Genomic DNA, 13,103 nt, shown 5'->3' with positions numbered 1-13,103 from the left:
AAGCACAATTGACGCTGATCAACTGATAGGTGGCCTTCTAAAGATCGTGATTGTTTGGAAGGAGAAGGAGAAGGAGAAGGAGAAGGAGAAGGAGAAGAAGAAGAAGAAGAAGAAGGAGAAGGAGAAGAAGCAGAAGGAGAAGAAGCAGAAGGAGAAGAAGCAGAAGGAGGCTGACTGATATATGAACCTTCAAGAATATCAATCCGTACAGTAACTTGAAACTGATAACGAACACATATCTATGAGATTACCTCCAAATAAGTCACTTGCTTTCCTTCTAACATAAAAAGAGCAAAGAGGCCTGACTGATATATGAACCTTCAAGAATATTAGAGTATATAGATTCATTTCTTATCGTGCTTGCTTGATATGCCATAGTAAAAGTAAAATGATCGTGTACATTGTGATTAAATTATACAATTTTCTTCCCTGAAAAAATAAATCAATATACTCTCCCACATATCGTTTCACGGGCATTATTATGAACTTAAATTAGTGATTTTTACTGATGCTTCCCATTCTAGACCACAAGAAATTCCTACATTGTTGAAGCAATCGCTGAACTTTGCAACACCAGCATCAAAACATAAATAAATGACAAACAAAAATGCAGAGGAAATATTTCACGGAAAAGAGGAGTATCGAATCTGAATCTAGTTCACCATCTTGCTGGCACGTATGCTACAAAAGGAAATATTTCAGAACTGTAACTTGGCAAGTTGTCATTTTTTTTCATATGCTATTACGATGAACTGCAAAAGGTGAAACAAATGGCTATCCTTATTTTTAGATAAAGTATATAGGGAATATCCAGATAATCATACATCTAACTGATCTTCAGGGATGCATAAGCAGCAGTAAGAGACAACCTGGCGAATTGAAACATCTTAGTAGCCATCAAGTGTGTCAACCTCACGATCCCCATGTCACTTAAAGTAATAAATTTTAAGGAAGCGCCCTAGTGGGGAAAAAGATGACAAATCCAAAATGGCTGGCAATTTAGTGTCATTATTCTTTGTCAAACTCAAGGTAGTAGTACTATCTTTATCAAGTTAATATGCAAAATCACTACAGTCGGTACCCTTGACATAGGTTGTAGGGAAAGTGCGTACGTGAAATCATTATTTTACCTCCTTTTTTGTTCATACATTCATATATGGCAATGTCCTTTTTTCACGAATATGCAAAAGCCTTGCATATCATTGCATTGATAGGAGAGTGTGAAAATACAGGGTTTAGTTGTTACAGGATATATGCCGCAAGAACAAAAGGCCGCCTACAAGCATGTGCGCATGGATGGCATGAGTAAGCTGCCTCGACGCATGGATCTCTGTGGAAGCGCCTCCCACGATGGACCAGGACTGCGTCTCCGGGATGATGATCGCAAGGCCTTTGGCGCCGGCGCATGCTCACAAGCAGGCCTCCTCCTAAATTGTTTGTATGGCGCGTGTGAAGGATGGTTGATCACCATTGAATAGGTAACTATGCTTAAAGAAAAGTGCCTAGGCTATAAATCAGATTACGTGAATTAGTAGCTGGAAGAACTCTGCCCTGTATTATACAGCCTAAGTACCAGATTGACACCTAAGAAATGGATATCCAGCGTCCACATTTCCCTATTTGTAGTAGAACATAAAACTGAATCAAATCGAAGGTCCCCGTGCATTGCAACGGGATGACAAAATAAACACATGGATATACTTTGATAAAAGAGAGAATCATGCATAATGTAGCATATACATTTTGCACACAACTTTATTGTAAACAAAACATACTCGTGGAAATTGCTAAGCTACTGGCTATGTCCTGAATATACTGAAATTGACTTCACTGGATTTATGACTTCAAGGTGGGCAGGATCTGCATGTTGATCCAGCACAGGAAAATTCATTACCCCTAATATTTGATAGAGACAAAGGCACCGACACATGATCATGGAAAAGCAAAATCCAGTTTTATCACCAAAAATAAATGAAAAAACAAGTTATTGGTGCTTTCTTTCTCTGTAGTCCTGAACCACTGCTTGGATTGTGTGGATAATAGGGAACTTACATATAACAAGAACTCTTTATAATTTGGAAGTATACGATATAACGTGGACAACAGTGTTCTCTCAAAATCTGTAGCAATCAATGGAAAAAAGTAAAAGCTAATCTCCTAACACTACAATATTCTCAGGTATGTATTCTTAAGAATAGGGGTCATCTTACTTTGCCAGGTACAAAATTGACAAATACAATGGTACTGCTAGTAGCCTATTAACGATTTTGAAGATGTGCAACAAGACAAGTTGTGCCATTTGAAAATGAGTGTAACCATGGACAATTAGGTCAACATGTTCTAGTAGTAATAAAACCAGGGACACCTGAATTAGTACTACAATTATGTTAATGTCAAATTCTTCAGTTTGTTCCTATAAAAAACGCCCACTGTAACTATGTTTCAGTTCTTCATCACTCCTTCCACTTTCATGAAAAAGGGAAAAGGAATAGGGCAGTATTAAGGAAGGGGGATATCTTACTGGAGAAATAACGATGAATATCTTAAGACTTTTCTCTGTAGTTCTGAACCACTACTTGTATTCTGTGGATAATAGGTAACTTACATACAACAAGAACGCTTTATAATTTGGAAGTATATGATATAACGTGGACAACAGTGTTCTCCCAAAATCTGTAGCAATCAATGGAAAGAAGTAAAAGCTAATTGCAATTGGACAAGGATTCAGATTAGCACCTGATCGGCACCAATGCAACCGATGCGGGGACAATCTTGGACTCTTCGATGACAACGACAAAGTGGCTGACGGCGCCCTTGGACCTTGGTCATCTTCTTGTTGAAAAGAAAGCCACTCCTGCTCGCGGCCCTTGACGGGGTTGAGCTCCGAGTCGTCCATGCCAATGCTGTCGTTCCGCTCTCATAATTTGAAAAGGAGGTAATGTACCGCACCACCAGGCAAGTAGTCAGAATCAACTTTCACTTTTCATATGGTTAGATATAGTGGACTAAATTAATTAGGCAGGGTTTGTGTACACATTAGTAACAAAATCAGTAATCAATAAGGCATAGTTAGGCAAATCGACACACTGAAAAAACATTGTTAATGCAGTGTGAAATAAGAGAGGGATGGAACATAGTACCTATTCATCGTATGGTAAGAGAAGATGTGGCAGCAAAACAAGTTGTGCCATTTGAAGATGAGTGTAACCATGGACAATCAGGTCAACATGTTCTGATGGAAGCAATATATGAAAGGAACTGATAGTAAATGGATGGAGCAACATGAATCTAACCAACAAATCCTAGCTAATGTTTCAATTTTTTCCATTAAGACCGCAGATTATCCTTTCACATTTATTCCAAGGGTGTGTTCATAGTTATTTGGCTTTATATAGTTTTCAAATTACAAATCTCATAAATGTTCGCACACTTGTTTGGTCAACCTCAGTGCTCGATGGTGCCGGGGAGCCAATGAGTTCCTCTCTATGTGGCAGACCGAATTTCAAAAAAGGTTCACTCGCTATTTTTCTAAAGTAAAAGACAGAACGCAACCTGAATTCTAACGAAGTCATATAATGTGTGAAAAGTCTGATGGAACAAACCCAAGCTGATGACATACAACGTCAAAGCTAGAACAGTTAGTGAATCAATCAAGACACCCTCCCCCCACACACGTACACGACCAAAATAATAATAAAATTTACCTCTAGAAAGGGCACCGAGTAGTAAATCAGAGCGCCGGCACAATTTTAGTCATAGGAGCAACTTATCTCGCCAACAATCTATAATGAACGGTTAGTGCTCACCAAGATGAATCTCTGTTTTCTTCAATGCATATTATATATTCTGTAGATGAATCTTCTTCTTCAGAACTCCTTTGTCCCGATCTCTGTACGAAATGAATGTATGAATGTACATTGTAATGTGTAAATATTAATGCTGATGCATAGTCCAATAGTTAATATGCGTGTACGTACATGTATATATCCACACCAAAATAAAAGGGAAATAGTTCTGATATGGTACAGAACATAGCACCAAATGCCAATGAATTTGAAATAGTAGTTCTGATGTTCGATGACAGAAATGTAGGGAAATCTAATGTTTTTAATGGTCCAGCGTGAGATATACATCTTATGTTTCGATGTTAGCTCAGAAACCGTTGGTTACAAAAATCTCATCATCCCCAACACATCAATGAGTATATACTATTGCACAATATTGGTTTGTAGATGTTCTCATGCCTTCAAAAGGGCCTTTCCAGTTCCATCATGAAACCTGCATCAATGTTTCATGTTCCAGTTTCGTGTTAAGCAAAGTATCCAACACTGTAAGTATGAGAATCAATATCGAGGAGAAGCTACACACTATTGGCTAAACGCAAGGATTGTTTTTCAAGTGTGCGACAATGTAGAAAAAAAACAATATCAAGGAGAACCTACACACCTTGCTTCCTCGACTTAGCAATTAGTATCGCATATATATCTTATCTCCAAATAAAATTAAAATATGCATGCATATCTTGTTTATCATGTCGGCATATGCATCAGCAAAGCTAGCTGCCCCTGCAAGTGTACATATGATTAGTCTTAGGGTAGTTCATACAGAATAATTATATGATGTGTCTTGAACTGTGAGGCTGCTCTTATCACCAATTAACATTAAAAAGTGGATGAACCACCTATAAATTTGTACATGGGATCTTATGTTGAACATGATATCCAGTTTGTAAATTAGAAGTGAGTGATGTAGTCCATAATCAACCAATAGAAAAGAAGCGCATAACCAAGCATGCAATGGTTGTCTATAAACAATACATGATAAGGAAATTAGCTATTGCATAATAATACGTATTTTTGTCTCTTCAGTGTTACTTGGTTATTACATCTCAATAAGCTGTCTCTTGTTCGCATGATATATTCACACACCAAAATTAGAAAACAACATGTGTCGTTGTTGCTTGATCCAGCAAACACTACACACATGCATGCACACGCAACAAGCATCCATCGGCACCCAGCAAGCAGCAAGCAGCACGCACACAAACACGCTGAGTTCATACAAGCATCAATCGGCGGAGAACACGCACGCACACAAGCTAAGCTAGCAAGCCACACACAGAGCACGCCCATCCCATCACTAACGCAGAGCACACACGCACACAGCGCAACACATACACAAAGGTCAGATTTGGCGGAGAGGGAAAGGGAGCCATACCACGAACGGGCGGATCCTATAGGCGGTACGCGGCGGAACCTTGAAGTGATCGGCGGCGGATCCTGTAGGCGGTACGCGGCGGATCCTAGAAGTGGTCGGCAGTGGATCCTGGAAGTGATCTGCGGCGGATCCTGAAAGTGATCGGCGGCGGATCCGGGAAGGGATCATCGTGCGACTCCACAAGTAGATCGTCGTCGGCTCATGAAGCAAAGCGGTGGCGGCTTTGAACTGGGAGGGCACCGGCGAAGGGATGCAGCGGCGGGGGCGAAGTGCAAATGCCGTCGTGGATCTGGGCGCTCCCTCTCCCTTCCCTTCCCTTCCCTTCCCTTGGGATTCCCTTGGGAGAGGAATAGAAGGTTGGGGGCGGCGGTGCAGGGATGGATCGATGGCGGTGAAGGACCGATGGGCGGCGGCGGGCGAAGGAGGGCACTGTCGGGCGACTGTTCCTCGCAAGAAGAACACGAGACCTTGCTCGAGGGCACGAGACCTCGATCGAGTCCGCACAGTGTCCCGTTTTTTTTCGCTGGTTAATTTTTGCCGGTTTGTGGTCCGTGGTTTATTTTCGATCCTCTCAGTTCATAACGACAGGAGTTTGGGCGTGGGCGGGACTCGATCGCGGGGTTTTCATTGATTTTTCGCGACTGAGAGGGAGGTGGGAGGAAGTACCAAAGAAGTACCAAAAAAGACCGGGTGAGGTGGGACGAAAATAAAATCCGGAACGCAACCTACCAACTGAGACATTAGAAGTAGAGACAAGGATAATTTCGTCCTAGATAGTCCATAATTATGTGTCTTGGTTAACGTGCTGAAAATAATACACCTTAGATAAAGGAACGGAGGAAGTATGGTGTATATGTGTAAACCCCAAAATACTATGTATTCTAAAATTACTTTTCAAGATAATTCTCCGCTTGTATGAATGGTTGGCAAAGTTCTTATAGCATCTTGACCTACCCAACCGAACCAACGGGGTATTTTGATAGGGTCTTATTGGTGTAATTACCAATGGAGTGGATCTTGCTAGTTTTTTGTATAGGTGAAGAAATTAAATATGTAGGGATGTAAGTCCATCCAATAGAGATAGGTCAAGGAGAAATAAAGGAGAAAACTAACCTTGCAAATCGGTACTTCGCCTTCCTCACTGTACACGCCATAGTAAGCAATATGAAACGAGTAACTTCATACTAGACTAAAATTAATGATCAATAAAGTTTCCGGTGAGCTACCCAAGGACAAAGTCACAACAAAGAGACTCTTAGACATTGACCCACCAGAGGACGAATAACTTCATGTCAATGTCAACTGCCCAAGCCTTTTATATAGGGTCAGGCTTTTCTATGCGGATAATACATAGCTCATTCTTATTTGTGTTACAGTTTTCCTATTTTTGTGGGTTATTTGTTGTGTGCCTGCTTAGTGGAGATGTGAATTTGATATCCATAGGCATAGAAGGCATCAGGAAGTTTCAATGAATCGCTAGAATTACAAGAATTACAACATGCACAATATCGGCTGCAGTCGCTGCTTCCTGGTACAATTTATGATGGTGATAAAAGGTTCTCAAATCAAAAGAAAACTAAGTGTTAAGAGCGGCTGCCACTGCTTCCTCGACTAGTGGTGCATTTTTCTATAGGCAATCAGGGTGGGGGCCATAGTTAGTCATTTGTGTATATGTGCAGCTTAAGGTTTGGTCTTAGCAAATCATGCAGTGGCTAGCTGGTCTCCATGTTTGTTAATCCTGAGTTATACATTATGAAATCAAATTTCATACATCTATTCCAGTTAAAATTGTCTGTATGCCAGATAAACCTCTTCGGGCAAACTAGTAGGATTTCCACCAACAAATCATTGCAGCACCAAAATATCAGGTTTTTCTTGATGCACTGCAAAGAATTCTCGGCAAAACAATTATACTCATTAAGCTGTGACAACAGTTCTGCAAGAATTTTGTTGTGATACAAGGATGAAGAGAAACTAAAACTACAAGGTTTGCATGTAGAAATCTTGCGCTCTTGGATGCATGCAATGAAACGTAGTAAACGAAAACCACATCAGGGACGCCATTCTTGCCCTTTCCAAAATCTTGCGCTCCCGGATGCATCCAAAAGCATCAACCACCCTCCATTCCCCCCTTCAAAATGTAGCCCCCAGCCAACCGGGCAATAGATTTCGTTGCCTATTCATCATCAGAAAAGTTGTCCAAAGGGACCTCGCTCGGTTTAGCCACATCAGAATCCTGTCGAGTAAACCAAACATTAGTTAATTATACAGGTGCATGTGTTGTTGTACTCGCACAAATAATGCTATATCCAGATGATTTTTACCTGTGCTTTATCCCAGTCCTTCAATTTGGAACCAAGCATGTATGTGTCACGTAGAGGGGCCCACCCTGGCTCATCTTCACCTTTGCCAATATTCTAATAAGTAGATCAATTATGAGTTACATGCACAGAAATCCACAATTAAAGTTCAGTTATATATGCAACACTGTAGTAAAAATATGTTGCAAAATACTTAGAAACCTGCAGTTCAGCTACTTAATTACTCCAACCAGTGAACTAGCAGCTTAATTGGATAAACCAATGATCCAGCTTTATTTTACTATACTGTTAGGCCCTGTTCACCCGATGATTATGGTAGGTATACTGGTATTTATCCCCCAACTACTCATATATCTTTTTCAAAATTGCTAGCCTCAATAAATTAGACAGTGTTCAAACTCCACTATGCCACCACGGTCACGTTCATATGCAAAAGAGAATGGGGACGCAACGGGCTTTGCTTTAATGTCTAATGTCAAGTTGCACTGTGGTAATTTTTCCAGCTATTAGCTTACATGTTTCAACCATGCATAGTATCATTTTCTTTGTACACCAAATAACTAGTTTCAAAATCAAGTCTTGTTTGAAATTTAGTGTGACTGCTTGATACACTAGCAACGATGACTTCCATTGTCCACAAATTTAATCAGACAACAGAACATTAACACCTACTCCCTCCGTCCCATAATATAAAAACGTTTTTGACACTAGTGTAGTGTCAAAAACGTTCTTATATTATGAGACGGAGGGAGTAGTACATAAGCCCCTAAACTGAAGGGACAGACTTTTAGGGGTTGTTTGGATAGCATGTTCTGACAGAATCCGTTTAAGTAAAACTGATTTCACCCCGAGGTTGTTAGCCCGAACTGAGTGCTCAGAGCCAAACTGCGAGTACTCGGGGGACACTATGAGCAAGCTAGCAAAAAAATTGTGGACTAGCACAGGGGAGACTCTTGATTGGTGAATGGAAAACTGATTTCTATTGCCAGCAGTTGGGCTGTATTTATAGTACAATGGAGGGTCGGTTCCTGAAGTTTAAACCGACTATGGCTGCTAGTACAAGCAAACCCTGAATTTGCTACTACCTGTCTAGATGCATTCACTTCCTTATTAAGAGAGCTCTACCTGACCTGTATCTTATCCTGAAATGCTGCTACGATAAGATAACCTGCTCCTAGCAGCATATTTTGACTTATGTTGCTGTGTTGAAGAGACTTCTGTTGACAGGGTTTAACCCACAGAGGTTAGCGCAAACTCTGTTTGCATATCATAGTCCATCTGTGGATTACTAGAACTTATTTTGTCTAAACTCATAATTTTGCGTTTATGGAAAATCGACTATCGTTTTTACAAAAACGCATTCTCTCATGAAGCAACAAAAGCCAGTCTCAGATAGTTTCTTCCGTGACATTAATGCCGCCGCCATGAAGGATTGTGCCACCTCTTGCCAGTCATCATTTTTGCAACGATTACTCATCGTCGCCACCGACGTTTCCCCCCTCCACCACTGTCGGCCCTCGGTCATCGTCGCCGTCGCTTCCGCCCCACGCCACTGCTGGCCCTCGCCCATGGTCATTGCCGTTGCTTCCGCCCTACGCCACTACCGGCCCTCGCCCATTGTCACCAGCGACGCCTCAGCCTTACGTGGCTATGCCACTGCCGACCCTCACCCAGAGCCGCCGACGCCACTCCCATGGTCCTCGTTCAGTAACTACAGTTTCTATGTGAATCTGCTGTTTTGGCTGTCCGTGGAGGATGTATAAGAGCAAGCTACTGCTTGAGGAGATCGAATCTTCCTACCACAGAGCATGCGGACGACGTGACAATAGCTCCAGGGAGTCCCTTGCTGGATGTTGCTGCCACCAGCAACGCTGATGCTACTTCCTACAGTTCACATGGTGCTGCTCTCAGGAGGATGGAGAAGACATCTTGCTCGGCCAAAGCTGTGATTTCGATCTCAGCGAGATAAGCAGGATGCAGCTGCTTATCGCAGCGGCCTCACAATCAGAAAGGTAATGCAGTATTTCTTCAATAGCATCATCATGCTCGGCCAAAGCTGTTGCACAGAGTCGATGATTACATGTGTGTCCGTCAAGGGAGAGAGAGTTCAGGGACAAAGGAAAATCTATTTAATACTCTCGTCCAAATTTGAAGTTTTCAAGTCCAAAGGACATCCTATAAATCAGCTTCAACAAAACAACAACCTAAAACTGGTTTTCCTAAAAAATCCTATTAAAACTGGTTATGCTAACACTTCCTCCAAATACTAGTTATCCAAACAATCACTTAGTGAAGAAAGAAGTAGGTGTAACTACCTTTGAGAACTTGGAAGATCCCTGGCCTTGTTGTCCTTCGTTAGATGGTACAGAGTGTTTTGCCAAAGCTACAAGGACGAACAGGAAACCAATCAGCCCAGTTGGATATCATTCACAGTTCAAAAAAAAAAGTATAGAAATGGTTGTGAGCATCAAAACTAAACACAGAAGATAGGCATCATGTGCACAATCATGCGTCAATATGATGGTGTGCTAGCATCAAAAGAAATATAGCATGTGACATCTCCAGCTGTTTTCAGTTATAATTGATTTTCAAGGTTATTTGCAAATTCAAACCCTCTAAAAATGTAAGCAGTTATATGCCTCTCCCAACACTTGGTCATTCAGTGGCCCATGAAATGGTGATGTTTATAGAGTAGAAAGCAGACATGTATCATGTCCATTGCAACACTAACTAACATCAAGCTGAGCTTTGAAGCTCCAGATTGCACCTAATTAGTTAAAGGCTTGATAAACTATGAGTCCAGATCTGTTTTCCACAAGTTTCACTCTGCAATTGAGATGTTTGGATTTCACATAATTCTTTTCAAGCTTGATTAAACAACAACCACTCTTACAAGATTTCAGAAATAACAACACCCGGATCGCCAAGTTATATGTCATATTGTGATAACATGGGGTCATGGATGCATGCTGATATTTCATTCTTGGATACAGATTGAAAGCGGAAAGGAAAGAAGAGGCAGTTAACATGTTTTGCATAAGGCTGATCTGTTTCAAACAAAAATGGATAAAGATAACCAGATTGTGATAGTGGTGACTAACTGGCATTTCATACAGCAAATTGTATTTCAGACTACTATCCTGTCTAATAGGAAACATGTTCGATCATCCTGTCAACAAATTATTTGAGTTGTCCCATGCCCACTAAAGCTTTTCTTTTCAAGATAATTAATAGATAATGATAATACAAAGTTTGACCATCCACAAATTAGAAGTCCAAAAAAGTAGGCAGAATCAGATGAATTTTAAAATATTGGAGGAAGTCAATAGCATTGAAAAGGAAAAGGTCATACATTTGACATCTTTACTTCTTGATGGATTCAAACCTTTCCTAGTCTGTCGCTTGCTCACCTGAAAAAAAAAACAAATTTTAAGACCTACTAATTAGCTAACACGAGGTTTTCCAAAGTATATACAAAATAGAGTGCAGGACCATATTTAGGAAAGAACCTAAACGTTCCAATAGGTTCCAATTCTTAAGGATTCCAATGAAGTTAATCAAGTAACCTACACCGGAAGAACTCCTAAGGATTCAAATCCTCCAAAACCGTAATGAAATTCGTTTGAATCAAATAAGCGCATAGTAGGTAAGTAACTAAGTGTGGAACTAATTGCAGCTTGAACTAAGCAAATCTCTTTCTCGAATATATACAGGCAACTGAACCGAGTGTGATATGTATGAGAGAGAGTTGCCCTATGTTGTTCATTAGAAAGCGATGTGAAAGGTATCACGGAGCCCCATCCAAGTCTTAGGATAACTGGCGTTGCATAGCATATTTTGCTGAACGCCCAAAAAAAATTAGAACCACAAATTCACCTTAGGATGAGAATCCATGGAAGATCCCTAGAATGAGTAATTATATACACAACAAACAGAGCAACATATATGTCTAGCAGTTAAGAAAAGACAAGTGTGCTTACCTCATTGAACAACCTGACAACTGCATCATCAATAGAGTACATGAAAAGATGTTGGAGAACAAGCGGTGAGTTTAGAGAAGTTTGATATTAGACGGAAGCAAAATGACATAGTAGAAAACAGAACATTACCTCCTTGGGTTGCAACCTTGATAAGCATCTTTTCTTTGTTGTCAATAGCATTCTCGGGTATTTTATGACCCTTCTGCGCAGCCTACATTTGCCACGAAACAAGAGGTCATGCCCTGAACACAAACGCATTCTAAGTGCAAGGTGAATTAGCGAGCAAGCGAATGAGGTGTAGCATACAATGCGCTTCTCCTTGCGGGCCTCTCCCTTGGACTTGTGCTCGTCCGCCTCCTCGGCCAACTTGGCGGCGACCAATTTCTTGTCCGCTGACAGAATCGGACCCTAGCAACAAGAAGAAAAGGTGTTAGCCCCCCCTTTTATGTTATGCATCATCATGACAGAAATGTAAAAACGTTGAGAACTAGCGGAGTATAACCAACCAATGGGTTGTCGGCGAGCTTCTTCTCCATGATCTTGGTGAAGGCGGCCTGGAAAGCCCTGCAGCCTTCCTGGAACATGGTGACCGCCCTTTCCCCGTCGGATTCCCCGCCGGAGCTGGAGGCCTCCTCCTCGGACGAGGGGGCCTCTTTGAGGTCGTCGTCGCCATTGGGAGCAGCATCACGTTGCTTCGGCGGCGGCCGTGGCTGCGACCTTCGTGGTCGGGCTTCGGCATCGTCGTCGTCGTCGGAGTTGTAGTCGCGGGCGCGCTTCTCGAGCAGCTTGAGGAACTTGGCGCTCGGCTTGCGGCGGCGGCGGGTGGCGTCGTCGGGGCCCTTCAGCTTCTTGTTCTTCTTGTTGGGGTTGCCCTTCCCCTTGTTCTTGCGCTTGTGGGGGTTCTCGGCGGCGGCGGCGGCGGCGGCGGCCGGTGCGGGTTGCGCGGGGGAGTCCGCCATGGACGGAGCCCGTTAGGCTGTAGGTTTTGCCTCTCGGCGGCGGCCTCCTCTTACTTCGCAGGTCAGTGACGACGGCTAGCGTAGCGTGCGGCGGTGGCGAACTTGGTGAGGGCACGGCGGTGGCGGGCTCGCGCAATGGGGAATTGGGGAACGGGGATTTAGGATTTAGGGTTTAGGTGCGGTAAGGCCGGATGGAGAAGTACGGTGTTGCCCTGGGCTGGGCTAAAAGCAAAGGAAATGTGCCGCTGGTAGTCCTCGGTTTTTCTCCTGTGGAGTAGCAGTTGTTATGGGCCGTAGTGGTTTATGTATCTCTTCCACCGGCTTTTCTCCTGTTTTATGTGTTTCTGCATTGGTTTTTATGGGTTTCCCTATTATTATTATTCTTCAACGCATCACATGGAATTTTTTTATCAGTTTTGCTAAAGCACATCTAGATGTGCCATAAATATTGCACATCTAAGTCATATGTCATTGATCTTACATTGAGATTCGTGTGAATATTTTTTTCTCTTTTTTCTTTTTCTCTTTATGTCTGATTCACTCACTTAGATGTGCAATAACTAGAGCCCATCTAGATGTGCCCTAGACACACCTTTTTTTATATATGTCAAACACTTTTTAAATGC

At 42.0% G+C, this 13,103-nt stretch overlaps 1 protein-coding gene and 1 long non-coding RNA gene across 4 annotated transcripts; both read right to left on the bottom strand.

Moving 5' to 3' along the window:
* Positions 1 to 378: 378 nt before the first annotated feature.
* On the bottom strand, positions 379 to 5,800 carry LOC125528204 (uncharacterized). Of its 3 annotated transcripts, none has more exons than XR_007292345.2 (3): positions 5,218 to 5,777; positions 2,737 to 4,565; positions 379 to 1,616 (listed from the first exon to the last, which is right to left on the bottom strand). It is a non-coding gene; the product is annotated as an uncharacterized LOC125528204 (long non-coding RNA). The 3 variants fall into 3 exon arrangements; XR_007292342.2 differs by lacking the exon at positions 379 to 1,616 and having other exon boundaries at positions 1,677 to 4,278; positions 4,447 to 4,565; positions 5,218 to 5,776; XR_007292341.2 differs by lacking the exon at positions 379 to 1,616 and having other exon boundaries at positions 1,677 to 4,565; positions 5,218 to 5,800.
* Positions 5,801 to 7,110: 1,310 nt separating this feature from the next.
* Positions 7,111 to 12,680, bottom strand: LOC125528205 (Rrp15p protein). The gene is made up of 8 exons (XM_048692709.2): positions 12,025 to 12,680; positions 11,825 to 11,926; positions 11,648 to 11,729; positions 11,519 to 11,538; positions 10,891 to 10,948; positions 9,854 to 9,921; positions 7,542 to 7,634; positions 7,111 to 7,453 (listed from the first exon to the last, which is right to left on the bottom strand). The coding sequence occupies exons 1-8, from the start codon at positions 12,475 to 12,477 to the stop codon at positions 7,394 to 7,396; spliced, it is 936 nt and encodes a 311-aa protein (XP_048548666.1). The 5' UTR covers positions 12,478 to 12,680; the 3' UTR covers positions 7,111 to 7,393.
* Between the last annotated feature and the right edge of the window lie 423 nt (positions 12,681 to 13,103).

The sequence above is a fragment of the Triticum urartu genome, chromosome 1A (genome assembly GCF_056163025.1).
Source record: "Triticum urartu cultivar PI428250 chromosome 1A, HENAU_Tu73, whole genome shotgun sequence".
Lineage (NCBI taxonomy): Eukaryota > Viridiplantae > Streptophyta > Magnoliopsida > Poales > Poaceae > Triticum > Triticum urartu.
This window is presented reverse-complemented; position numbering and strand designations above follow the sequence as displayed.

Bases quoted from the DNA above. Each gene is read 5' to 3' on its own strand.
- LOC125528205 (XM_048692709.2), bottom strand. From the start codon at position 12,477: ATGGCGGACTCCCCCGCGCAACCCGCACCGGCCGCCGCCGCCGCCGCC. The intron at 11,539-11,647 runs GTAATGTTCTGT...TTGATGATGCAG, and splicing joins CAAGGTTGCAACCCAAGGAG to TTGTCAGGTTGTTCAATGAG. The intron at 9,922-10,890 runs GTATGACCTTTT...TCGTCCTTGTAG, and splicing joins AAGAAGTAAAGATGTCAAAT to CTTTGGCAAAACACTCTGTA.